This window comes from Callorhinus ursinus, unplaced genomic scaffold (assembly GCF_003265705.2).
Source record: "Callorhinus ursinus isolate GAN/ISIS: 27379988/994484 unplaced genomic scaffold, GSC_fseal_2.0 scaffold27, whole genome shotgun sequence".
Lineage (NCBI taxonomy): Eukaryota > Metazoa > Chordata > Mammalia > Carnivora > Otariidae > Callorhinus > Callorhinus ursinus.
This window is the reverse complement of record NW_027397089.1, coordinates 17,911,749-17,938,865: the sequence shown is the minus strand read 5'-3', so window position 1 is coordinate 17,938,865 and position 27,117 is coordinate 17,911,749. Positions and strand designations below refer to the sequence as shown.

The following is a 27,117-nucleotide window of genomic DNA, read 5'->3' as shown; positions in this document are numbered from 1 at the left end:
ACAGTCTTTGTCTCTGCCACCGAAGCTGATAATTTTACCAATATGATCACTTTAAAAAGACAGAGAGCATCAAAATGTAGCCCCAATGTGTCTGGTCTTGCCTGATGCTTAGATCCTAATACCTCTGATTAATGAATCTTGACTTATGGTTTAAATCAGCCAATAGAGAAGATTTATTGAACAATTGCAGGTGGCTAGTTCAAGGTGAAAACAAAATAATTTATAACATATGGCCCCTGTTCTTAAAGCATTTAGTAGGACCTAGGAGAATCAGGACTTTACTCACATAGATCAAATAGGGTAATAGAAGGTCAGAGGAGGGATAGATCATCGAGAGAGAGTCAACAGATAAGGTTTCGGGGAGAAGAAGACTTTTTCCTGATCTTAGGATGATCCAAGTAGAAGAAAAAGTACACTGAGTTGAGAAAGAGTACGGCTTGTATGATAGTCAGTGAGAAAACTGGCTTTACCAGGGGAAGCATTTCCGTGTGGGAGGGATGGTGGTGAAGCTGGATGGGTAATATGTGGCCGATGTAAGTAGAATCTTTAATACTTGGCATATTTGGATTTGATGTAATAGTCGTTGATCACAATAGATGATTACACAGATAAGACTTACTGTGAGCAAAGTGGTGTTTCAGGATGATTTAAGCCCTCACTGACAAATGAAGAAAGAACTGATTAAGAGCAGGAAAAAAGAATGAAGAGGCTGTTGTAATCATTGATAAAGTGTGATGACAAAAGCCTGAACATGCAATATAATAAAAAGAATAGACACAATGAAGAGATGACACGAATTCTTTAAAGATATGCTCTCTGGCACTTGAGAAGCCAGAGAAGAGCCTCAAGCTTGTCAGCCCGGACAAGGGAACGAATGGGGGTGCTCATGAGGAAACACGGAGGGTCGGTGATTGGAAAGACATGTGTCAAAAGTTGGAGCTGGAGATCAGGACTTGGGCAATGTTCATGTTGGAGAGCTAACCTGAGTTTATCTACCCATTAGGAAAAAAAAATACATAGCTGTCCTAAAAGAAGAAGATAGCAGGGGGGGAAGAATGAAGGGGGGGAGACTGGAGGGGGAGACGAACCATGAGAGACTGTGGACTCTGAGAAACAAACTGAAGGTTCTAGAGGGGAGGGGGGTGGGGGGATGGGTTAGCCTGGTGATGGGTATTAAAGAGGGCACGTTCTGCGTGGAGCACTGGGTGTTATGCACAAACAATGAATCATGGAACACTACATCCAGAACTAATGATGTAATGTATGGTGATTAACATAACAATAAAAAAATCTAAAGAAAAAAATACATAGCTGTCCTAAGGAATCTAATCAGTGCAGGAGACTCACTGTGAGGAGCAGTTTCTTTCATGTGTGTTTTGTAAAGAGAAAAAACCAAGGTTTAGCCTAAAAATCATCCATCTCTGCCCCAGACAACCTCACACTTGCCTCCAAAGATTCAAGCTCTGCACCAGTCAGAATCACTGGAGGACCTACCCTCTGACTCATACCTATTCACAGTGGTAGTTATAAAGGATGTGGGCAGTGGAAGCTGACCCCGTGTTTCATCAACAGTTTTCATCAGAGGGGAAGTGAGACAGTACAACATTACAACGTTTGGGGGAGTGGACGATTCATTGCAAATGACAAAGGGGTCCTGACATCTGTTGTGAATTACGCCTGCACAAGTTGAATGCCCCCCCTTCCTCCTTCAACTCTTCTGCCCAACCTTGCCGAATTGTCTCTGGAAAGAAAATGGCTTCTTTTTAGTTGGACACAAATTTAAGTTGCCTGTGATAAATCACATGAAGGACAGTTCTGACATACTGCCTGGTTCTGAATAGGGCCATGATGATGATATTCTAGAAAGAAGGTCCAAACCTTCCCACGCAAAGATCATAGCCATGTCAAAGCCTTCAGGGGCTTCTTGAAGCACTGCTAAAATCCAGGAGCTAGAGAACAGACTTCGGAGCATGGGACAAATAATAAAAAGAAATCCAAGTAACAAGCACACAGCATGCATAGTTGTCCGACAGGGACACGCACGCGGGCAGAGTCTGATGTTCCGTGAACCTGATAGCTAGCTATAATATGTTCAAATAAGCAATGTCAAAGACGTCTGACAGAGGGTAGCAGGGACTCTGGCTGAAGCCCTGGGGTTCAGGCATAGGGCTTTGTGTACTGGAGGAATTCAAGGGAAAGACAACACCCAAATGACAGGGAGGAGGGTAGGAGAGATTCAGGAATGGGGGAACAAGACACAAGACCACTTCCTAAAACTGGGGAACAAGTAGGGGTTTGGTCTGAAGCCAACAAATCCCGTGACTCACTTACTGGAAATGAGTATGAAGGGGCACAGTTTACTTGACTAATGGATTAATTTATTGATCTAGATTAAATGTCTAAAAGAAGATAAAAAAATCAGTCCTCTAATATTTTGTTAACCATCCAGTCCCCTTCCATTAATCCTTTTCTTAAAAAAAATTTTTAAAAAATCCTACCTATTTAGCTTTACCCCTCCTAATTACGACTGAATTTTCAAGAAGCCATTCCTCGGACTAAACTATTCCAAATAGTCTCCAGAAAAGGAAGACAGGTTCTTGGCTAAGTACCAGACTGAATGTCTCCATTGGACGGGAGCAAATCACTTTCATTTTTCTCAGCCCCCTAAGTACAAATTTTTGTTTCTCCTGCAGAAAGTTCTGTCCTATCAGGGCAGGGCTAGTTCCAGTGCAGATGACACAAAATCTATTAATAGATTATGGATATAATAAAGCTGAAGTAGAAAACAGAAGTGTTCCAAAAAGGGAAGTATAAAATGGAAGGGGGAGAAAAAGGCAAAATAGTCTGCCTCCCACGTTAGATGACAACTGTGTGGGGACGTATTTCAAAAGCAATAATGTAACATTTCGATGGTGCTCTTAACTACCTGTATTTGGAAATTTTTGGTTTTTGCCTGTTTTATCCTGCCACTTGGGGGAAGAAGAGAGAATGTATTAAATTAAATGAAATTTTTTAAAACTCTGCCTTTGCTCAGAACCAGCTCCCCCAAAATCACTGTTTGCCGTGAATAAAACCCAGACTTCGGTGACTTTGCTGTGGGTGGAAGAGGGAATAGCTGATTTCTTTGAAGTCTTCTGTCAACCAGTTGGCTCGAGTCAAGAAACAAAACTCCAGGTACTTTGCTTTTTGACTGTCCTTGTCTGAGTTCATTTTGATTAAGGCTAATAATCTAAGTAAATTAAAGTCTTTTATTTGTTTAAACTACAGAAAATGAAAACAAAAGTTCACTTGCACTTTTGTGTTTCAAGGATAGAAATTAGCAGTCGGCTTAGAGCAAGCCTTAAATATAAGAACCAATTTGCCAAATTGCCAAGTTGATTTTCATCTTTGCATGTATCTTTTGTCCCTAATCCTTTGTCACCCTGGGTCATACTGAGGACTGGAAGGGGTTCATTTTTCCTATTGCCATTAAGTCGATCAAAGGAATAGACACTGTCATATAAAATATAACTTAACAAATATGAACTGATTGCCAGCTATGTGGAGGGTTCTATGTGTGATAAAAATGTTAGAATCAATACTTGCCTTTAAAATTGTTTTCATGTAATTATGGATATTGCATCCGTCTAGAGATAATTAAGGTGAAACACAGGTGCCATAGAGAGATCCTTTCTACTTAGAGAATTTAAAGAAGGGACGATTTCTAGTTAGTAAGGAGGACAATTTTGCTTGGGAAAATGAAGGCTGAGAGAGGTTATTATTAAAGCTTTAGAATCGCAAATAGCAGATAGAATGACTGCTGAGTTATTCACCGGGTCAAACTGAAGGGAAGGAGGGAGATGAACCAGTAGCTCCAAGGGTAACAAAACCACACGAAAAGAAATATTTTACAGCCAGACATGGAAGGGAAAGGTCAAGTTTGTGAGGGATGTCACAAAATGCAGTGTACAGACTAATTCTATGCACATGAATAATTGATGCTTTTTAAATAATGCAGTTCATGAGATTGAAAAGAAGAAAGGATTTCTGGGAGTAGGAATCTTTTCATACGAGTGTTAAGATAATTTGCTTTGATTTCTTTCTCCTTTTGATGTTCTCTTGTACAAATGTATCTCTTTTTGATCTATACTGAAGAGCTCATCTTTTTTCTTTTTCTATTCTAAGAATCCTTTTTGGAAATAACTATTTTGCAGGTAGCAGATTTTCTTCTCTGCACCTATAGTAATCCCTCCCCCTAAGAAAACAATGGTTATGCAGCTACTTACTATAACAGTCTTGCTAGCAGAAGTCTTTCCTTAGAATCATTCTTTTATAGAACAGTGAAAAGAGGTGGAATTGGAAATAAGTGCTGACGGCTCTCATCTCTTTAGGCAGGAGTGCTTCAGATACCTGTTTTGAAAAAGAATGTTATGCTGGCTCATATTTTTATATTGTACTGTGGTACTTACCACTGGTCTAACCACCGGCCCACCAAATTAACAATTTGTTCTACTCAAGGATAGGTTAATATTAAATGGTTTTGAGAACACAAAGTTGCTTGTGCCTTGGGTGGATGTGATTTAAAAGCTGAGAATGCAGACAAAGGGGGTAGTGTCCTTAATATACAAAGAACAACTACAAATAGAAAAAAATGAAGACCAATAGCCCAAAACAAATATTTCATAGAAAATAAACACAAGGGATGCCTGGGTGGCTCAGATAGTCAAGCGTCTGCCTTCGGCTCAGGTCACAACCCCAGGATCCTGGGATCGAGTCCCGCATCAGGCTCCTTCTTCAGCAGGGAGTCTACTTCTCCCTCTCCTTGCCACTCCCCCTGCTTATATTCTCTCTCTCTGGCAAATAAATAACTAAAATCTTTAAAAATAAATAAATAAATAAATAAATAAATAAAAATAAACACAAAAGACACTTAAACATACGAAAAGATGATCAAGTTCACTCACAGTAAAAGAAATGCAAAATGAATCTACAATGAGGTGAAATTCCATTAATAAGATTGGAAAAACTCAAAGAGTTTACAAATATATTGGATTGGAAGGAGTGTAGGAGAAGAGATGTTGTCACACACTGAGGGCAGCAGGATAACTTGGAAAATGTCTATAGAAGACAATTTGTTGGGGCACCTGGGTGACTCAGTGGATTAAGTGTCTGCCTTTGGCTCAAGTCATGATCCCGGGTTCCTGGGATTGAGCCCCACTTCGGGCTCCCTGCTCAGTGGGGAGCCTGCCTCTCCCTCTGCCTCTCCCCCCACCAGTCATGCTCTCTTTCTATCTCAAATAAATAAAAAAAACTTTAAAAAATGAAAAATTTAAAAGAGGACAATTTGTCAGTCACTTTCAAAATTTTGAAAAATACTCAACTTTTGGACCCACCATTCAGCTGCTGGAAATATGAGTATCCATATATGCATTTACCTTCACGCATTTGAACACACACACACAGGTTTTGTGTATAAGTATGTATGTGTATACATGCATACACACATACATGTATTAAGTGAGTGTGTGTCCGTATATGTTTGTTCCCATAATTTAAAATTTTGTTCGCTGTAGCATTGTTTGCAATAGCAAAAAATCAGAGACAACAGGGGCACCTGGGTGGCTGAAGACTTTTAAGAACAAAGATGTATAAAATAAACAGGGGTTGCTTGTATTTTCCTTGAGGAAAAGATGCCTCACTTTATCCCTACAGCTGATACTCACTGAGCATTCTCTCATTGTTTTCAGCATTGGAGCTACTGCACGCATGATCAAATGTCTGCCTTTGTGAGAACTGTATTCTAGTGGGAATTTAAAACTGATAAAACTGGTTAACTCTTGGGGGCACCTGGGTGGCTCAGTCATTAAGCATCTGCCTTCGGCTCAGGTCATGGTCCCAGGGTCCTGGGATCGAGCCCCGCATCGGGCTCCCTGCTCCGTGGGAAGCTTGCTTCTCCCTCTCCCCCTCCCCCTGCTTGTGTTCCCTCTCTCGCTGTGTCTCTCTCTGTCGAATAAATAAATAAAAATCTTAAAAAAAAAAATCGGAGACAACTGAAACATTCCTCAGTAGAGGACTGGTTAAAGTAGGTCCTTTCAGTGAATTTCTACACAGCCCTTAGGAAGAATAAATCAGCTTTTTCTGTGCTGATATGAGAAGAGCACCAAAATATACTGATAACCAAGTAAAACATAAGCAACATGATGTGTAAACCATGTTATCACTTAAGTTTTGCTTAGCTGTATCTTATGTTTTCACATCCATAAAATACAGATCGGAAGGAAAAAAAAAATAATCCCTGACAACAATGGCTCCTTCCCTGGAAGAGAACTGGATAGATAGAAAGTAGGGAAAGAAGGAAACTTATTTTTCACTGTTATCCTCTCGCATCTTTTAAATGTTTTACTCTGTGTATTCCCCACTCAACTCTGAAAAATAGCCTTAAAAAAAACACAAAACAGATGAAGGTAATATGACATCTGTCTTATGTTCTGCGTCTCCAGGAGCCAATTTCTGTTTCCTCTCACGTTGTGACCATCTCCAGCCTCCTTCCTGCCACTGCTTACAACTGTAGTGTCACCAGCTTCAGCCACGACAGCCCCAGTGTCCCCACGTTCATAGCCGTCTCAACAATGGGTAATTACCTGCGTTCATGGAATCCGGTGTCTTTGGAAGGTTTAGCATTCTCGATTCTCCTTCTGTTTTCCTTTCAAATATATGTACTCTCTCCTTTTAAGAGAACCATGTTCCACTGAAACATTCCAGGCTCTGCCGGGGGGGGGGGGGGGGGAGCCCTTCACTGCCCTTACTAGCTATGTGATTGAGAGAAAGATATTTACCATCTCTGAACCTCTGTTTTCTCATCTGCAAAACTGGAATCATAATATACGTCCCCTGTTGAGCTGTTATGAGGCATAGAAATGAAGTGCCTGAAGCCCTAACACACGCCATGTGAGTCACAGCGGTGGCCACAGTACCCTGATCCACCCGGGCTCGTCTGTTGTCACCTTGGCTCTTAGCCGTCCCTGGTCAAGCAACAACAATACTAAATTCCTGGGTCAAAGCGGGGAAGTTCCCAATGAAGCCAAACTATAAGGGGGGAGATTAGAAATTAATGGAAGCTCTAGAATAATGGTGCTTCCTTTTTTTTTTTTTTCCTTCTGAGTTATATGTGTTACTGCCCTGTTTCTTGGAGGCTGATCCTGCAGTCTGAGACCCTCCACGAAGCCACCTGTAATACAACCATTCGCAGTGTCACGTGATCCCTTTACTGGGTGCATTTTCATTTCTGTCGCATTCATCGTATATGTAGCCACTCTATTCAGTGTTGACTAGGGGGGCCTTTTGTTTTTTTTCTGTTTTAAATTTTTATTTTTCCGGAAGAGGGCACCAAAAATGGACCCGCAAAGTATATTAATGGTGTCTCAGTTCTATGGCCTGTACACCATTCCAAGTAGCCCTTCCTGTTCACTATTCCTTGTCATTGCTACGGCAACCTGCTGAAACAGGTATAGTATTCAACTTATTTACAAGTGAGGAAAATGAAGCCCAGAGAGACAGATAAAATAGCTTCTCCAAATGGCAGTTAGTAATCAAATGAACTTGAAGGTCTTCTGACCCTAAGTCTAATGTTCTTTCTGTTCAGTTACTCTGCCCATGAATAGGAGTCATGCTGGTCCAAATGGGAAGTGGCAAATGCACAGAGTCTTAGGGATTGAACGCGCCGGCCAGTTCTGTGATTTTATGATCAATGCAGAGGATGGTGTATCATTCTCCCCTGCTCTAGTCGGTCTCTGGTTAAGAGTTTCATAAAAACATTTGATATATATTCCCACTTTTAATGTGCATGTGCCATAGCAGTCCCCATATAAAGTACAAGGAAGGGACACAGCCCCTGTTCTTAAAGGCCCCACGACTTATTAATAGGTTTAATCTCTTGAGCTGTGCAGATGGAAAACCTCTCGACATATGGTTACAGATCATCAGAAGGCCTGCTTCTAGCGACGTGCTAAGTACTGCAGCAGATGGTAGCTTGCTAATGCCTTTTTCATATACAGTATTAGGTATGAGCGAAATATACAGTTGTACTTTCTGCCTTTAAAGTCATGGGCGTAAAATGAAAACCTGCCACTCTCTAAACTTCTGAAAACCTTAAACAGTAATAATACATGATGATGACTTCTAGATTTTTTTTATTTTCAAAGGAATTTAAACTATGGTCCAGGCATTATTCACAGTGTATAGTTCTCCTGGATAAGGACATTCTGAATGTAAGCCCTCCTGATGGACACAATTCTGCTAGGCACCTGAACGCCATTTATCAGTCTACTTTACTAGGTTGTGTTTGACCAGCAGGAGGTCATTGTCGGCTTGGAGAAACATTATTGTCGCTGTTATTGTCATCATTATACGTTCAGTGCTGTTAAAAATCAATGGGAAATGATGAGTGGTTCTGTTAGTTTTGTGTAATGGAAGTTATAATGAAAATGCATGGCTTTTCTCTGCAGTTACAGAGATGAACCCCAATGTGGTAGTCATCTCAGTACTGGCCATCCTCAGTACACTGTTAATTGGACTGCTGCTCGTGACCCTTATCATTCTGAGGAAAAAGCACCTCCAGATGGCAAGGTAAGTTCAGTTTGGTTGATCTTTTACCCAAGGGCCTTAAAATATTTTAATTTATCCTATAGGTCTGCTTTTGCAGACCAAAATTGTATAGCAGGGCTTTTAAAGTATTTTAATTTATACTTTAATTTGTAAATGTAATTTATAATTATTTTAATAATATTAAAATGTTTTAATTTAATATTTAAATTGTACAGCCGTAAGTTTGATTTCGGTTTTCAGTGTCTGTTTTGTGTGTTTTCTAAGTAGACTTTTAAATGTTATTTTAGAAAACATGACCACTGAAATGACAAAGCAAAGGATGGTTTACACAAATCCAGACCTCTTACTATCAGTCTTGTCATTTTAAGAAACCCACACAAAGGAATCCATTAATGACATTCGGATACTTTCAAACATACTTTGGAGTAAAATAAAGATTTCTGGCTACTCAGTATGACTAATGAAAGGAGTGAATGTAAGGAGAGACCACACGAAAGAAAAAAAGTCCCTCTCCTCATCAGTTCTGCCAAAGCTGTTTTATCAGGAAACATTTGTAGAGTTTATGATTAGGTCCATTTGAGGTACCCTATTAGTTTTGTTTCTACTACTCAGAATTCAGGCAGTTTTCATTTTTCTTGCAGCTAGAAAAAACTTTTGATTTATGATTTTGGTAATTCCCTATTCCTTTGACCACTGATGCATTTTTTATCAAAGCACATTCTCAAGTACTTTCAGTGGTCCCCTATATTATCAAAACAATCCATCAATTCTCTTAAAAATTGTTGCCTTGTTGAATACTGCTGGGTTTGGGAAATCTGGCTCAAATTTATATTTACCCAATGTTAGCCTGCTGAATTGTCAATCAACATCCTTCTTCTTTCTCAGAGTTCTGTCAGTTGCCTAGTCATAAATAAATTTATCCATCCAATAGTGATCTAATCAGTGTCGTATCTGGCACAATTAAATAAAAATCAGACACCCAAGCTGTCCACTAGGAAATTAGAATGTAGCTGGAGATATGCACATAAAGAAATATATTTAAAGGTATAAACTGCCCTGCCCCAGAAAGGAGATAAAAATGAGATTCCATGAAAGTAGAGAAAAGAGATTAGTTCTGAATGTAAAAATCAAGCTTTATGACTGTTGGCATTTAAACAAATCTTAGAAGGATAGGGAGGAAGGTGGTACTGCATTGTGACTAGCATAGGGAGCTCTGAAATTACACTCCTTGGGATCAAATCCTAATTTATAATCTGTGTGACTTTGTGCAGTTTACTGAAACTTCATTCACTAATATGAATAAATATTAATGGATATTTTGATAAATATTAATGGACACCTGCTATGTGTCAGACTCTTCCAGATGCTTGAGATATGATAGTATATAAAATAGACAAGAATTTCTGCCTTCATGGAGCTCGTATTCTAGGGGAGGAGATAGACAATAAAAACAGCATTGTATGTGAGCAGACAGTAAGAAAAAAACAAGAGAACAGAGTAAGGGAAATTAGCAGTACAGGTGTGCGGGTTATACGGACAGGAGCTCTGGGAGGTGGATAGATCTCACTGAAAAGATAATACTTGAGAAAAGATGTGAAGGATATGATGGAGTTAGCCATTTGTTTTCTGGCAGAAGAGTATGCCCAGTAGAGGGAAGAGCCAGTGCAAAGGCCCTGAGGCAGGAACATGTTCAAACAGTAGCAGGAAGGTTAGTGCAGCTAACACAGAGGAAATGAAGGGAGGAGCAGTAGGAGATGATGTCAGATCACATAGAGCTTTGTAAGCTGTTGTGAAGACTCTTGATTTTATTCTGAGTCAAGCCATTGCAGGACTTGGGGCAGAAGAGACGACTTATATTAGAAAACAGTCTGTATTGAGGTGAAGCAGGCATATTAATGGGGGCAGCCATTACAGTAACCCAGGCAAGAGATGATAGTGGTTTAGTCCAAGGTTGCAGCAATAAAGGTGGGGAGAAATGGTCAGATTCTGGATATATTTTGAAAATAGAGGCATTTGCTAAGGGGATTTGCTAACCGATCGCACTTGAAGTGGAAATGAATAAGGGTCACAGATGACTCCAAGGGTTTTGGTCCTAGCAACTGAAAGGATGGAGTTGCCACCAATGGGAATAGAATTCCAGATGAAGATTTCAGAGTTGGGGGAGCGTCAAGACTTCAGTCTCGGAAATGTTATGTTTGAGATGACTGCAAGTGCAGGTGTGGAGTAGGCAATTGAACATAAAAGTCCGGTGTTCAGGAGCGAAGTCTGGACTGAAGATATAAGTTTGGGAGTTGTTAGCATATACGTGGTATTAAAGCGATAGACTGGATGAAATTCTCCTTTACTGGAGGGAGAGCGAGTAAATGAGAGAAGAGGGCCCTGCATTAAGCACCAGAACAATCTAATATTAAGATATTCAGGGCGGAAAAAAAAAAAACGATAAGAGCAAAGGAAACTGGCCAGAGGCATCCAGCGGAGTGCACGAAAAACTAAGAAAGTGTCTAGCCTGGAAGCAAGGGAAAGAATGTATATTGAGAAGAAATGAGACTAGCCCCGACATTAGTGGATGGTTAGGAGCAATAATGCCATAATTGGGAAGCATGAAACAAATGTTAGCTCATAATAGTAATAGTGGAGGGGGTGGAATGGTACGGGTACCATTCCAGGAGCATTCTTTGTGGTGCGTACAGCAAGATGCTTAGGAGAGGTGGTTCTACTTCAGCCAGCTGACCATTAGAGCAGAGATTCTTCACATTTTTTGTGCCATGATCCTTTCTGGCAATCTGATTAAGCCTGTGGATCTCTTCCAAGAATAATGCTTTCTTTTTAAGTGCAAAAAATAAAATACAGAAGATTAAAAAGAAATGAATTATATGAAAACATGGTAATCAGAGTATTTAAAAAAATGCATTACATCCTTCTTTATTAATATATTAGATAATATTTAGTAGGGTGTCTAATAACTCTCATAATTTCATCAGAGTGATGAATATGAACAATACTTCAATATCTGCAGCAGGTTCATTATAGAAAAACATCTGCAGTTTCTGTGGTTAGCAATCTTGCCAGTACTGATGATATTATTGTGGCTTGTTGCCTACTTTAATAATTTAAAAAATTGCTAAATTTCAGTTAGAGGTTGTGAAAACAAGAGTACTTCCCCCCACCGTGTTCACAGAGCTCTAAATTCTATCCTTGAACCCCAGGTAAGAACCCTGGAATTACAGGGTAAAATAAATCCTATATATGGGAAATTGACAGAGGAAAATTAATTGATGATGTGTAATTTATAACACAGCATGATATAACAATATATTAGTGTATTTTTCAAAGAAGAAAACTGTTCTTAGAACACAGTAATAAGAACAGGAAGACCGCCAAAGTTATTAGCAGATGTGCCAATAATGTCAAAATCTCTGCTTCAATTCTGAATAAGTCCATCAATTTCATCTAGGGGGGAAATGAGATGCATGAACCCCCCCATGAGCTGTGTTGTTTATCCATGACATTAGGTAAAGGTGCAGAAGGCATGAGAATATGTTTACCTTTGTCTTCCACTTCTGGAAAAAAAAAAAACTTCAACAATATTTTCCACTGACAGGTTAATAGGCAACCTTTTCGATAAGAGGCACTGCTAAGCCAATCTGTTTCAATATGTCTCAGTCTTTTGACTCTCATCTCAAGTGATAAATCACATGGGCATCCCGACATGAGGGGAAAACTTTAGAGGAAGAAAATAATCCAAATTGATCCACCATCATTTTAGAGAGGAAATCAAAATGCTTGTAAAACAACCCCACAAAGAATATGTGTTAAAAACAGAAAACCCTCAGGCTAGGAGGCTTTGTGAAAAATACTATACCCCAAATAGTTCAAAGATTTATGTTAGAATCACGAGTGCCCTTTGGAAAAGATTGTAAACCAAATCCTCTTGGCTTCAAATAACTTGATTAGAGCATGTGCAACCTTATGAAAAACTTTTTTATCTTTCTATTTTGTACTGCATGTGAAAGAGGAACACGTGGAACTTATATTAGCTTTTTTTTTTTAATTTAATGCTGTGATGATAAGCCAGTAAAGGCTTTCTTTTATATCAAGGTAAAAGAATGCTCCATCAAGCAGTAACCTTGATTTTGTGTTTCCTTTCAAACAGGGAATGCGGAGCAGGAACTTTTGTCAATTTCGCTTCTTTGGAGAGGGATGGAAAGCTTCCATACAACTGGTGAGCATTACTTTGGAACAAGGCTCTAGAGAGCTTATCTATGCTGTGTGTGTGCTCCAAACTTTATTTTACTCTCTTTGGGGGATACATGGTTTTGTCTGATTGTCCTTTCGCAATTTTGGTGAGATTGGTTAGGTTTTCTTCACTGAATGTATTAGTTTATATAGGTTTACTACAGTTACGAAGTAGAGAAAACGTCTTAGTCGGCTGAGTAGTTATTATATTAAACAAAGGACTAACACAGGCATGGATGTAGCCCCAAATCGTGCTGAAGAAGGGCTTCAAAGCAGGACTCACATTGAACGCGTAAGTGGTGGCGAAGGGACAGGACAGACCCCAGCGAAGCAGCAGGAGAGAGAGAAGCATCTCTATTTCAAACTGACATTTCAGTGCCTGAGACTATGAGCCCCACTTCTGTTCAGAATCGAGTAGACGTATTCAGCCCAGGCCTCTCAGCTCTTAAACTTACAGGTAAATAAATATCAAAGGCAGTGAGGTCCCATGGGAAAACCTGGCCTTATTCTTTACCCCATGCTTGAGTCTTCAGGACCTAGAGGGAGGAGGTATTTGGAGAATTGAGAAAGCATTGTCAGGAGATTAAATTGTTTGACATTATACCTTAACACTGATCCATGAGAATTAACAATGCTATCGGCCCCAATGGATACCCAACAAAATTGCTAATGAAGTAATCATTTAATACAAAGCCGGCACTGCTTACATGATCAGGTTTGTTTCTTTTGCAAGCCACAGTGCAAAGCACATTTATTTAAATGTATACATTTCATGTTAATCCTTGGTAAATGGTCTTTTTTTTCTTCTTCTTGTTTTCCTAATCCCCCAAAATGGTGATCTTCAAGAAATAGATAGGTGAGACTAGAAACTTTACAGAATCAATGAGGGAGGGAGGGCTTTAATTGGAATATAACTTCGGCTTCCCTGAGTGGGCATCTAGCAGTGGAAAGTTGAAATAGGATTCTTGTCAATAAGACAATATGTTGTACTATTTTTAAATTTTAGCCTGAATGGAATTTTGCTATTAAACTACAATTAATCCAACTGTGAAGAAAGAAAACCCATAACCCCTCGACGGTGGAAAGTTAGTAAACATTTCTAGGTTTGTGCAGATATATTAACACTCTTGCCAAGATTAAGAGACTAATTCACTGATCTTTGTTTCTTGTCTGGCTCGCCCTTTAACAAGGCCCAGTCACAAAGCAGTGAAGAATAGCCCATCTAGGAACTGATCCAATTATACCTGGGACTCAGGACAGCTATGTATTGACTAATTGCACAATCAGTCACAACTGATAGACTATGGGACGTCAGTTATGGGAGAGCTAAGGCAAAAGAGAATTCACTTCAAGACCTTTCTAGAAAAATCTAGAGAATTCTCCTGCTCTTGGCAAAGATGGTTTTGCCAACACCAGCATGTTCTGGCTGACAGAGCAGATATATCCCTGGGAACTTGTAGTAATTAAAGTGACAAGGTGACAGCATTTCCCCTCCTAGTTCTCAATGTAGCTATAGACACAGCCGTAGGACATTTTAAAATCTACGTTAATGAATGTTCTATTTTGCATGTGGTTTGAATACCTGAAATTGCATTCACACCATGCTTTTTAAATCAGCAGACTGAATTAGAAGTAAAGTACAATGCAATAATTTTGCTCCCACTCAGGTCAGTATTAGTCAGATTATGGACCAGGCAGTTTCATGAGCTACTTGTCTTGAATCATTGATACCTGAGCGTCCTTCCATAGCTCTGTTTTAAGGGTTATTTTTCAGCGATGGTGTATTAACTTAAACTAGAAGTAATATAGAAAGTCACACCTAGGAGTGCAGCTTTGTAAGAATGCGTCCCAGAAGCTTGGGGCCTTGACCAGAATTGGTATAGGCAGAAATTGACCGTTTGTTGATATTTCCTTACACAAGCCGCTGTTAGCGACCGAATGATGTTATAATGGTTCCTTAAAATAGGTTCAAGCATGGCAAAGGTAATAATATCCAAGAATAAGACTGGAGACAACTAATGAGGCATTTAAGAGCCTCATTTAACTGAATGTAAAATGTAATCACTTAATAGCAGACTAATCGACACAAAATAAGTTGAAAGGAATATATCTGATTATAATATGTATGTGTGCGAAGAAAACTGGTGTTGGCAATATGATAGCACGTAAGCCTTCGCGTTTCAATTTCACAAAATGGAATAATATGTAATTGTAATTAAGATGCTTGTCATTTTAATTGATCCCAGTAGGTAATTTACTGATATCTGTTCACAGTTTATGTTACTAACTCTTGCCACTTTTTCATCTTTACATATGTTATATCTATTAATGCTCACAGGCGTAGGAGTATATTTGCTTTCTTAACCCTGCTACCCTCATGTCTTTGGACTGATTATCTTTTGGCATTTTATATTAATCCTTGGTAAGTGATTTTTTTTTTTACTGTTTACCTAACACAAAGTCTATAAGGTTAGCTCTCCAGAAGTAAAACCGAAAGGAAAAATTCTCTTTAATTATCTGATGTGTTTGGGCAACCTCTAAAATTATTAATCATGTATTGAAATGGATTAAAATAGTTCATGGTACCAAGATGCTAATTAAGTATAATGTTTTTCCAATTAAAATCTTCTTCTTGGGATGTTCTTGGCAAGCTTTTCTTCCATGAATTACTAGCCATTTGTTTCTTCATTCAGTCAATGCATTGGCTTCTCATCTTTGTAAAAGATGCTTCCCATTTTCCTTACCATCTCCATCCAATAGAAAGCTCCATATTTCCACGAAGGAAGAAATGCTTTCAGGTACAGCACAGAATACTGTACTCTGTGTTTGGGGTGTTAGTGTTTTCATAGTAATGCTAACTCAATGAATATTGAACAACAAAGTGCAAGCCTCTTTGTATAATTATCTTATTTAATTGTCCCCACAACTCTGCAGAGCCCCATCCTAGAGACATGGAAATAGAGGCTTAAGGAGATTATATTAATATCATACTACTATACAGAGAACCCAGGTTCCAACCCCAGGTGTCTCCAAAATCTATTCTTTCCTCTGTAAAAAGCAGCTTCCTTTAAATTCTCCTTTTCTTAACTTTTAAATCATTTTAATAAGCAAATCTCAAAGAGTATCTTTTTCAGTTGGTATAAAATCTAATAACAATAATTTTGAAATCTGGGACTAACAGATCGAGAAGGACTATTTCCTTTCCTGAGCCGCAGGAAAGAAGGTAGTGGTTTCCTGACCAAAAACAAAAGATCATTGTCCTGAAAAATCCAAGGTGTTTAGATACTAAATTATGTACAGACAGATCCAGATATATGGACAACTTCAGAACTCAGAAAAAACAATAACGATAGTTCATGAACTGGAAAAATGGTGCTTGAGTGGGGAGAGTGGGGGGAAGAGTGAATGAAAAGCAATCTGTAGAGTTATTTATTCAAAAAGACAGTTGATCAAATGTTCTTCCGCTCCTCCAAGGACAGAATAAATACAGTTGGCAAGGTTAGGACTTCAAGTTGCAATGGAAGAAATACCAAAAAGGACTTCCTCACAGTAGAGATTAGTACCAGTATTAATACCAGTAGAAATTAATACCAGCAATGGGGTTGTTTTGGGGTGTTTTGTTTTGCTTTGTTTTGTTTTGTTTTGTTTTGTTTTGTTTTGTTTTGTTTTAAAGAAGAGACTAGAGGAAAACTGTTGAAATATGGTAGACCCTGAGGTGTTAAGTAATGAACTCAGAAGAATGTCTCGGATGATGAGGACCCATTCGCTGTTATTCCAAGTTGGTTTTAATAACAGTTTTGAGTATAGGGCTTCACCATAGCCAACACAGTATTTTAAGTATTTGACATCAGATAGTATTCAGGTATGAGTAGTGCATATATATTCCATTTTGACCTTCAAAATATGCATCACTTTTCACTCAACATCTACTAACCATTCTCAAGTATTCTACCTATCATCAGAATACCGTACCCAGTACCCCTAAAGTACCCTTTAGGGGTACTTGGTTGAAAACGATTACCTCCATAAATCTCAATTCAAACAGAAGAAAGAAAGATACATATACTATCATGTTAATTTTTCTGCTTAATTCTCTGCCTTTCCCACAGTTTGGTTTCTAAGCTTCTATCAGGGCTGTGCTTTTTTTGCATGTATTTCTTACTAGGTCCCCCTGATGAACACATCTTCAAATTCCAACAGCTCCTTCAAGGTCTGCTATTTATAGTATTGATCAAATAGCATGAGACCCAAGTCAGGGGGGGAAAAACCCTGCAGTAGTTGTGTTTGTTTGTTTTTTGTTTGTTTGTTTGTTTAAAAAAAAAAACCCTTCAGTCATTTTTAGAAGAATTGTCTTGAGATGTAAATGGTTATCTCCAGGTGAGAAGAGAAGGCAAAACATAGAGCCCCAGGCTTTCTGTCACTTTCGGTAAACCATACACATATCAACCAATGAGAATAGACTGAACATAAACTCTGTTTCCCGCTTAGGCTTGTGCTAGGTCAGATATAACAGAAGTTAAATACATGATCCTTGCTTTTTTTCAGGTACAGCTAACTTAGCACACACAAAGCCACCCGAGGTCCCTACTGTTCGCTACTTTTCTCTTCATCCTAGTAACTCATGGATGTTTTCCCCTGCTTTCATTTGCAGATAGCCGTTTTTAATCCTCCTCCAGATGTGTTTGTCTTCATATTTCACCTAGTCTGTTAACAACCATTAGAAATAACAGAGCCACCCACCCTACCTCCTTCCTCATACACGGCCTGGTATCTTCTCCAAATTGCCAAGTTTAGGGGAATAGATGTTCCCGTTAATTTTGTAAAATCTTCCTGGTGAGTGGTTCGTGTGGAAACCAGGAGACTCTTTCTCTCTCATGGTGTTGCTCAAATCTTCTCCCAGGGCGATAGCAAAACCAGAGCCGGTCACCAGTGCCCAGGTGGCTTAGTCTCAAGATGGTATTCTGCCAGGATTTCTGGCTCCCATCATCTCAGATCGGGTGTCCTAATCAGAGAAAACCATTTCATTCGGACCAGCTCTATCTGGATTCATTATTACTACTCTTTTTATTAACACAGTACTCACCTCATGCTCTGCTCAAGTATTCATGCACCTGCTCGAAATTTGCAACATTTGTCATTTTAAGCGTGAAGCAACATTTAGTTTAAACTGCTCAGCTTTCCTCCTGGTTATTGCATATTTTATTCAGAGGATGATATAACTCTAAACGCCTTTTTAAGATTTGGGGATGATCTCCAGCTAGCTCATGAAAGAGTAAGTGGCACTTATGAAATTGGGAACATTTAGAATTTGGGGGATTGTTTCGGGGGGGCTTGTTTGTTTTTAGTCTTTGTAAATCCCATGCTTCTGCCATTGCCTCTTTTCATATTCCTTTTTGCAATGAATTCCAGTCTGGCTGGCTTTCCAAGATCTCATAACCATGAAGAACTTGTGCATCTTAACTTCTTGAAGTCATTAGGATTTTGAACCTTACCTAACTGATATAAGTAAAAGAGAAAATTGGAAGATGTGCATGATCATGTATCCATATATACTGTTTGTCTGAGGAGTGTTAGCAATTACTCAAAAAATCTTTTGCAATGACAAGATGACACCCTACACATCACCTCAAATGTTCATGGTAACAGGCGCACAGACTAGCTCTTTCCACAATGAGCTGACAACCAAAGGGCTGGCAGAACCTCCAATTACATGTTTAAAAGTGAATTGTCCACTGATTTTCGTCTTAGAATTAGTACAGCAATTGAAAACATAGGAAAATTCCATCCATGTGGCTGTGGAGTCTCATAATTCACTCCTGTCCTTGTCCCACAGCCTACGGACATGAGAACACTTTGGAATCTTCGGGAATTCTGCAAAATCTAAGCAGAACATAAAGGTTGTACACAAATCATGAAGACATACACTTAAACATACACTTTTGGCAATAAGTCATTGAAAACATGTGGTGGAATTTTACATTCTATGTAAAGTTCATTCAGTCAATGAATGAGAATGAAAGAAAAAAAGTGCCTGTCTTCCAGTAATCAGGTTTCTACACAGCTGTTGAATAGTAGCAGCTTAATATTTCAGCACTGAATTTATTCAGTGTTACTCTCCCACATACATTTGTTTCTTCCCAGTTTCCCTTAAAGTCTGTTTGGATAGGAAAGATTTGGTTTGGGTTTTGTTTTTTTTTTCCCACTCCCAGTCACAAAATATGTTGGCAGCCTCCTGACTTCACCAAACTGTTAGTTATATCAGCGAACATTCCTCTGTCATAAAGCACCATCATCAGCTCCCACGATACAAAGTGAATGTGGAATTCCCAAAGTTAACTGCATTACCCCCACAAGAGCTGAGTAAAAATTATTCAAAAGGTGTTCTTTTAGGTTCCCAAAGGTCTAGATGATACAGCCCTGTCCAACACTACAGTGGTGTTTTGAGGGGGTGAGGGAGAAGCAAAGTAAAAACCGGAATGTCTATTCCCTCTAAATCTCAAACATGGAAGACAGAGGATGAGGGAGAACAAATAGGGAGGGAGCTCTTGAATGGATTGTCGTCACTCAGAAGTGGGAAAAAGTAAAACTGAAGTAAAAACTGAAACTAGGAAATGAAAACCGGAAACACCACTTGCCTTAATGGATATTTCCCTAAATTCCCTGCCCTAAATTCCCTAAACTTCCTGTCCATCCACCAGTTCCACTTCCTGAGTCTAGTATCAAACTCCTCATTGAATCATTAAGTAAAATTGTGGGGGCAACATGGCAAAGGTGTTTTGTTTCAACCCAATTCACTAAGCATTTATTGAGCACCACCATGTGTCCTCTTAACTGTGCTCAGCTCTGGGGGGGTGGGGAGGCTGGGAAGGACTGTGTAGCAAGGAACACAGAAGCAACTGATGGACACCAGGAGAAACATTCCATGAACAAAGTGCTACGAGAGCACAGAGGAAGCAGTGCTTCATTCTGCTACAGCCTTTCTAGAAATGAAGGTACCCGCATATTCACAATTCTAATTTTTATTTTTTTAAAGATTTTATTTATTTATTTAGAGAGAACGAATGCAAGCAGGGGGAGGGGCGGAGAGACTCTCAATCAGACTGAGCTGAGCGCGGAGCCCGAATGGGGGCTTGATCCTATGACCCTGAGATCATGACCTGAGGTGAAAGCAAGAGTCTAGTGCCTTAAGCGACTGAGCCACCCAGTCGCCTCCATAATTTTTAATATAAACAAATATTCTGGCACATGAGAGCACTCAGATCACACTGGTTATTTACTACTGATGGTTTATTTTCTGAAAGTTTGTGTGCTTCCATCAATATTTAAAGACTTTGGGAAACTATTTGTAAAAATTGTCACTCACAATCATATCAGTATTTATCATTTATATAAAACAATAAAAATACAGTAGTGAAGTGTTTCAGCAGAGACCGTATTCTTATTCACTAACTTAGGTCAGTTACCTTATTTGTTGGTTGAAAACGATTACCCTAAATACCCCCTAAAAATGTAATTAACTGAAGCATATATTAACATTACATGTGTTTGAGCTTACAGAATAGTAATGAATTAAGAACTAGTAATAGGTACAATTCTTCAGATAGCTTAAAAAACTAGTTCAAAATTGAATAAGAACAATGCCATAATAGAATTCTATAAGACACATGCCAGGGCACCTGGGTGGCACTATCAGTTGAGCATCCAACTCTTGGTTTCGACTCAGGTCATGATCTTAGGATCGTGAGATCGAGCCCGCATTGGGCTCTGTGCTCAGCACAAAGTCTGCTTGAGATTTTCTCTGCCTCTCCCTCTGCCCCTCCTGCTTGTACATACTCTCTCTCTCTCTCAAATAAATAAATAAGTCTTAAAAAAAAAAAAAAAGAGAGAGAGAGGCACCTGGGTGGCTCACTCGGTTCAGCGTCTGCCTTCAGCTCAGGTCATGATCCCAGGGTGCTGGGATCAAGTCCGGCATCGGGCTCCCTGCTCAGTGGGCAGCCTGCTTCTCCCGCTCCCTTTACTGTTTCCCATGCTTGTGCACTCTGGCTCTCTCTCTGTCAAATAAATAAATAAAATCATAAAAAAAAAAAGATACATGCCAACACTGATAGCACAAACTCACATTCCCAGGGAAGAGGCTTTGAGTCTTTGAGTCTTTGACAACCAATATCCACCCTCCCAGATACTTAGTTCTCCCCTTTTATTCCCCAATTCTTTCCTTCCAGCCTATAGATCCTAGAGTTTTCAGGCAACGGATATTTCTATAATTTTATAAAATACCTCAGCAACTTAACCATTAGTAGCAGAAGATGATATTTCTAGAATTTAGTATTTGGCAAATCCGAAATGTAAAGTACAAGTATATTCTTGTAATCTAATAGGCTTTTTAAGAAGTAAATCTGAAATTATTATCACTATCTTCTCGTCTAATGAAAAGTAATTAAACAAACTGGAGGTATGTTTAATGAAAATTAAATACAATTGAGGTGCCTGATATAATTATTTAAAGCTCTTCAAGTTTTATCATTATGTCAATCGATTCTTTTGCCCAGATAAAGCTGCCTTTTTTTTTTTTTTTAATTCTCAGGAGTAAAAATGGTTTAAAGAAGAGGAAACTGACTAAGTAAGTCGTTTTTTATTGTTGAGATATAACTGACTTATAACATTGTGTAAGTCTCAGGTGTGCAATGTGTTGATTTAATACACTGATATAATGCAGAATGATTCCCACCATAGCATTTAGCCAACAACTCCGTCTTGTCACATAATTATTGTTTTGCGGTGAAAATATTAAAGATTAGTCTTAAAAACTTTGAAGTATATAATACAGTAAGTTTTTCTTATATTTCTTTTTAAAATGTTTGATTTAAAAAAAGTTCTTCATAATGATCCTCACTTTGCCTATTAAAATGATTGCTTGTCGGGCGCCTGGGTGGCTCAGTTGGTGAAGCGACTGCCTTCAGCTCAGGTCATGATCCTGGAGTCCCTGGATCGAGTCCCACATCGGGCTCCCTGCTTGGCGGGGAGTCTGCTTCTCCCTCTGACCCTATCCCCTCTGATGTGCTCTCTCTCTCTCTCATTCTCTCTCTCAAATAAATAAATAAAATCTTAAAAAAAAATGATTGCTTGTCTTCAAATGGAAGGGATGTTTAAGAAAGAGGCAAATGTAGGGGCGCCTGGCTGGCTCAGTTGGAGGAGCGTGAGACTCTTGATCTCGGGGTCATGAGTTCAAGCCCCATGTTGGGTGTAGAGAGTACTTAAGTAAATAAAACTTAAGGGCGCCTGGGTAGCTCAGTCGTTAAGCATCTGCCTTCGGCTCAGGTCATGATCCCAGGGTCCTGGGATCGAGCCCCGCATCGAGCCCCGCATCGGGCTCCTTGCTCGGCGGGAAGCCTGCTTCTCCCTCTCCCACTCCCCCTGCTTGTGTTCCCTCTCTCGCTGTGTCTCTCTCTCTGTCAAATAAATAAATAATATCTCTAAAAATAAATAAATAAATAAATAAAACTTAAAAAAGAGGGCAGGTGTATATTTCAACAGCTAAACTACTATGTGTGGATGTGTTTACACATATGACTGGCGGAGACCACTAAGAAACCAGCTTCCCCTTTCCTTCTTCTCATTTTCTTTCTAATCCTCCCTCCTTCTCTAAAAGCCAGTTCTTGAGGGCCTCCCCTGCCTACATTTGCATTTGCTTTCTCTTCCCTCTTTCTCTTTCCCTCCCAAAGCCCGCCCCTCCCACCCCGCACCATGTCCCTGTGGCTCCCCTTTCCCATCTGTACCTATTCTCATTTCACCCCCCCTTTGCTCCACCTTCTCTTTTCCCTCTAAACCTTTATCCTCTCCATCTTTACCAACCCCCCCCCCCAGCTTGCTTTTGCTACTCCTTACCACTCTTGTCCTTTCCCTGATATTTATTCTTCTGTTTTCTGGCCCTTCCTCTGTCCCTCTTTTCCTTTTGCTTTTTCTAACCCATAAATACTTTCTCAGATTGCCTTTCCTATTCGTGCTCCTTTTCTCCTGGGAATGGGATGAAAACTGGAATCATTCAGTCCAACGTTAAGGTCAATGCCCTGCTCAGAGACAACAGCTGGAGAGGGCAGGTCTAGTGGAGTTCCTTCTAGGATAGGAGCCCCATGTTTCGCCATTCTTTTGGAAGGATGGCAAGTTTGATGTGGGAATAGCTTTTAACCAGAAATCATTCTCTCAGGGTGCTGGTAAGCATTCTACTGCTTAGTAGCTGCGTGATCTCTGACTATTCACTGGACTCGGTCTTGGCTGGCTCACCTGAAGCATGGGGCTGATTGATGTTGCCTGTGTCTACTTCAGGGACCAACCAAGCAATATAATGTATGCGAATATGTATGCACTGCAGTGTGTTTTATGGATACGAGTCATTAATGCTATTAAGTGAAACCATTAGAATTGAAGTGCACCTCTGGGAGGTATAATGCCCTTTAAATTCTACTAAAATCTTAACAGAATCTATGAGATTGGCTAATCAACAACTTTAAACAAATAACTATTAATGTATTGGGGCGCCTGGGTGGCTCAGTCGTTAACCTGATCATCAGGTCATGATCCCGGGGTCCTGGGATGGAGCCCCACATCGGGCTCCCTGCTCAGTGGAAGCCTGCTTCTCCCTCTCCCACTCCCCTGCTTGTGTTCCCTTTCTCGCTGTGTCTCACCCTGTAAAATAAATAAATAAAATCTTAAAAAAAAATAATACTATGTATTTGCTAATAGGACATAAGGCTACAGGTAGAGGATATAAGCTGAGTAATTTGTAGCAAGACGAAGGGAAAGGTCGCTGTGTGGATCCTGCCAAAGTGGAAAGGCTTGGATTAGACGCCAGAGCAGAGCATCTTGTAGAAGCTTAGGGAGCAGGTTGGTATAGGTAAACTCTGGGAAGGATAAGCAGCTTCAGAAAACTGTAGGAAATAAAATATAATTCTTTTTTTTAAGATTTTATTTATTTATCCGAGAGGGAGGGAGGGAGGGAGGGAGATCATGAGCAGGGGGGAGGGGGAGGGGGAAACAGACTCCCCACTGAGCAGGAAGCCTGACTTGGGACTCGATCCCAGGACCCTGGGATCATGATACTGAGCTGAAGGCAGACACTTAACCAACTGAGCCACCCGGGTGTTCCTAAAATATAATTCTTATTCATGAAAAGAAGAAGAAGGAAAAAGGTAAGAACTTCGGGTATAGATACAGAAACATAAGCTCAGATGCGTTACTTGATTGTACCTTTGAACCTTTTTGATACTCTGATGGATACACAAACATGGCTCTTTAAGAATGAGGCTCTAGAAGCTTTCTGGATATGTGCTTCATCCCACCGGCCCTGCCTCTGCTCTGAGGGACAGTGTAGCTAGCATGCGTGTATACCAGTATGACCATAATATTTTACAGATGAGAATGCTGAATCTCACAAGAGTTAGAGCAATTTTTCATGATCACACAGTAAATAAAATAAAACCGTACCTCAAACACTTCTTCAGACTCTAATCCTTTGTTCTTTCCCATTGATCAGAATTTTCTAGAAACAACATATATACATGTATGTATGTAAGCATGCATATCTATATAATATTTTTTTAAGATTTTATTTATTTGTCAGAGAGAGTGAGCACAAGCAGGGGGAGCGGCAGGCAGAGGGAGAAGCAGGCTCCCCGCCGAGCAGGGAGCCTGATGTAGGGCTCCCTCCCAAAACCCTGGGATCGTGACCTGAGCCGAAGGCAGACGCTGAACCGACTGAGCCACTCAGGTGCCCCGTACATATAATATTTTATTGCTAGAGTAAGAGCCAACTGAAAATCTAGAGCTCTCTCCCATCTCAAGGAAGTATAATACATAAGGCCCTCTTTTTAATCACAACATATTAGGGACTGATAACTTTAACAACAACAACAAAAAAGATGAATGCTAACCTTGGAGCAGTAAAGCTTGCTTTTCTCTCTAAGAAAATCATTCATGTTTGAAAAGTATGACATTAAACAGTATAGATACCTGTCAACCAGATTTTTAAAACATACATTTCTTTGTGTTTGGTAAAGCCCAGTTCAACTGGATGACTTTGACGCCTACATCAAGGATATGGCCAAAGACTCTGACTATAAATTTTCTCTTCAATTTGAGGTGAGTAGATCAAGTATTTCCTACCTTCTGTGGTAGATGAGGCGTGGGACTTGCCAGATTGGGACTGGTGTCATTTCCCTGCTCACTGGGCAGGGCTTGTGATACGGTTCATAATGGGCAGCATGGTAACTGTGCTGGGGGTGTCTCATGGGCTGGTGCAGAGTGAGGATGGCACCCTCTGCAGGTCAGGACTAGGGTGGCACCACTGGAGGAAAAGAGAACAAATGCGGGTAGTGGGGTGAACAAACACAATCCCAGGAGAAACCATCACTGAACATCAATGCAATGGAGTGTGGGGTGGGGGAGGGGAGGGAGCAAAGTGAGGATTTAGGTCGGAAACAAAATTTCACTTTCAGGGAATTTTTAGTGTGTCTCTTATGTCACTGAGGCCACAATAAGGGTAGGTGGTGGATGAAACAGATCCCCTTTCTCTTCTGGGCACGGAAGAGCCTGGGTGGGGTGGGGGTGGGCTCTTACAGCTATAGGACTCCTGGCATTCTGCTTCATATTTCTTTGTGAAATTTCCTTTACTTTTCTTGGGGGAGACTAGGGAGAGAGTTATACCTGGTTCATGTGGAAGAAGGAAAAAAAAACGGCAACACCTCCTTTCTCTGAAGTGCACATATTCTTTGAGTCCAAGACCACGTGTCTAAGTAGGTGGAAATGAGTCAGCCTCGGATCTCAGCAGTGTAACTGGTCCTCAGGTTTTCTTCCCACATATTTCACAGCTCAGGACAGTCTGGGTGGCCTCACCCTTGAGGTTCCTACAGCAAGACTCAGGTGGTCCATGATTCAAGGATACCAGGGAAAAGAAAGAGATCAAGTGACTCTTCTAAATACGGCAATGTTTTCTTGAAGGTCTTAGGAGCTCTTTCGTGTGAAACACCAAGTTGTTGAATGTAGCTGCTTTGCCCTCATGATTCATACTCATTTCTTCTTTTCCCTCATCATCTGAGGGTATCTTAGGTCTGCAAGAAGCAGCAGGAGCCTGGTGTGGATATACTAAGAGGGAATTTAGGGATGAGAAGAACTTTACTCATGATCAAATACAAAGCCCCCTAACACTACCCACCTGTGTCATCAGAAATTCCACACAGAGCCTGGCTCAGTTATCCATGGCACACAAGTGTGCAGGAAGTTGTAGATGTGACACCAAATACTGTATCTCAAAGAATAGAACTTTGGTGTGAACTGGATGGAGATGACAAGGATGGCATTTCAGGAAGAAAAAAAACAAAGGAGATTTTCTTTGAGAACACATAAGCCAAAACTCAGGAAGAAAATAAATGTCTGGATAACTCTGATAGTGGTGATGAAAAATTATGATGTGCAAACACTTTCAAATTCCCTGAAGCCTCCAGCTCTTCATCCCTACTTGGTGATGTCACCTTGGTGATGCAGTTAGCATCGCTGCCCTCGCTGGGAGGGTTAACAGTACCTCCCAGCTTATGCCATCAAGCCCCAGTGTGATTATTAGCGTGCCTCTGAAGTGCATTATCATAAAGAAAATTCAGGGAGCCATTTTTTGCTGAAAAGAGAAGATGATTTTAGTTGTGAGTGACACACCATTCAGACTAGTTTAGACCAAAGAGAGAAGGCATTTGTTCAAAGGATGCCGAGCTATGTCATCTAACCAAAGGAATCTTAGAGCTAAACCAGAGGGAGTTAAGGGAGCAGCTCAGTGTCAGGAATGATTGGAACCAGGGGCCACACCCCTGCAGAGACCCGCTCTTTTTTTGTTTTTTTTCTCTCATTTCTGCTTCTCTCTCTGTCTTGGCCTCTCTCTCTCTTTCGCTGCAAACCAACCTCCTTCTCACAGTGGAAAACACAATCACCCACGACCCCTGAGCGTTACATCTGAGAGTTTCCACAGTTTCCAGAGGGAACTGTTGACTCTCTTTCTTATTCAGAGTCTAAAAATTAACAGGAGAGGATACTGACGGCAGGCCTGCGTTGTGACATCCACTCAAGCCAACTGCAGCCCGAGAGAGCAGAGTCACGTAGGAACGGGACAGCTCTTACTAGAACCACTTGGTTGAATCAATGGGGAGCACTGTTCCCCCAAAAAGGAAGGACGCTGCAGAACCAAACAATAAATGATTAGATCCTAGCTTCAGATGCTTCAAAAATATGAAATGTAAGATAATAAATTCTATGTGCTAA

At 40.1% G+C, this 27,117-nt stretch overlaps 1 protein-coding gene across 3 annotated transcripts in view; it reads left to right on the top strand.

Annotated features, from left to right (window-relative positions):
• PTPRO (protein tyrosine phosphatase receptor type O) overlaps window positions 1-27,117 on the top strand; it is a 234,436-nt gene that overhangs the window by 183,127 nt on the left and 24,192 nt on the right. For 2 of the 3 annotated variants that reach the window (XM_025879885.2, XM_073877935.1), the window contains exons 13-19: window positions 3,035-3,174; window positions 6,480-6,612; window positions 8,484-8,604; window positions 12,737-12,805; window positions 15,158-15,241; window positions 21,404-21,439; window positions 24,873-24,954. In XM_025879885.2, the coding sequence (XP_025735670.1) occupies window positions 3,035-3,174; window positions 6,480-6,612; window positions 8,484-8,604; window positions 12,737-12,805; window positions 15,158-15,241; window positions 21,404-21,439; window positions 24,873-24,954 (665 nt within the window). The remainder of the gene's footprint in view (window positions 1-3,034; window positions 3,175-6,479; window positions 6,613-8,483; window positions 8,605-12,736; window positions 12,806-15,157; window positions 15,242-21,403; window positions 21,440-24,872; window positions 24,955-27,117) is intronic. The other variant, XM_073877934.1, reaches the window with a different exon arrangement.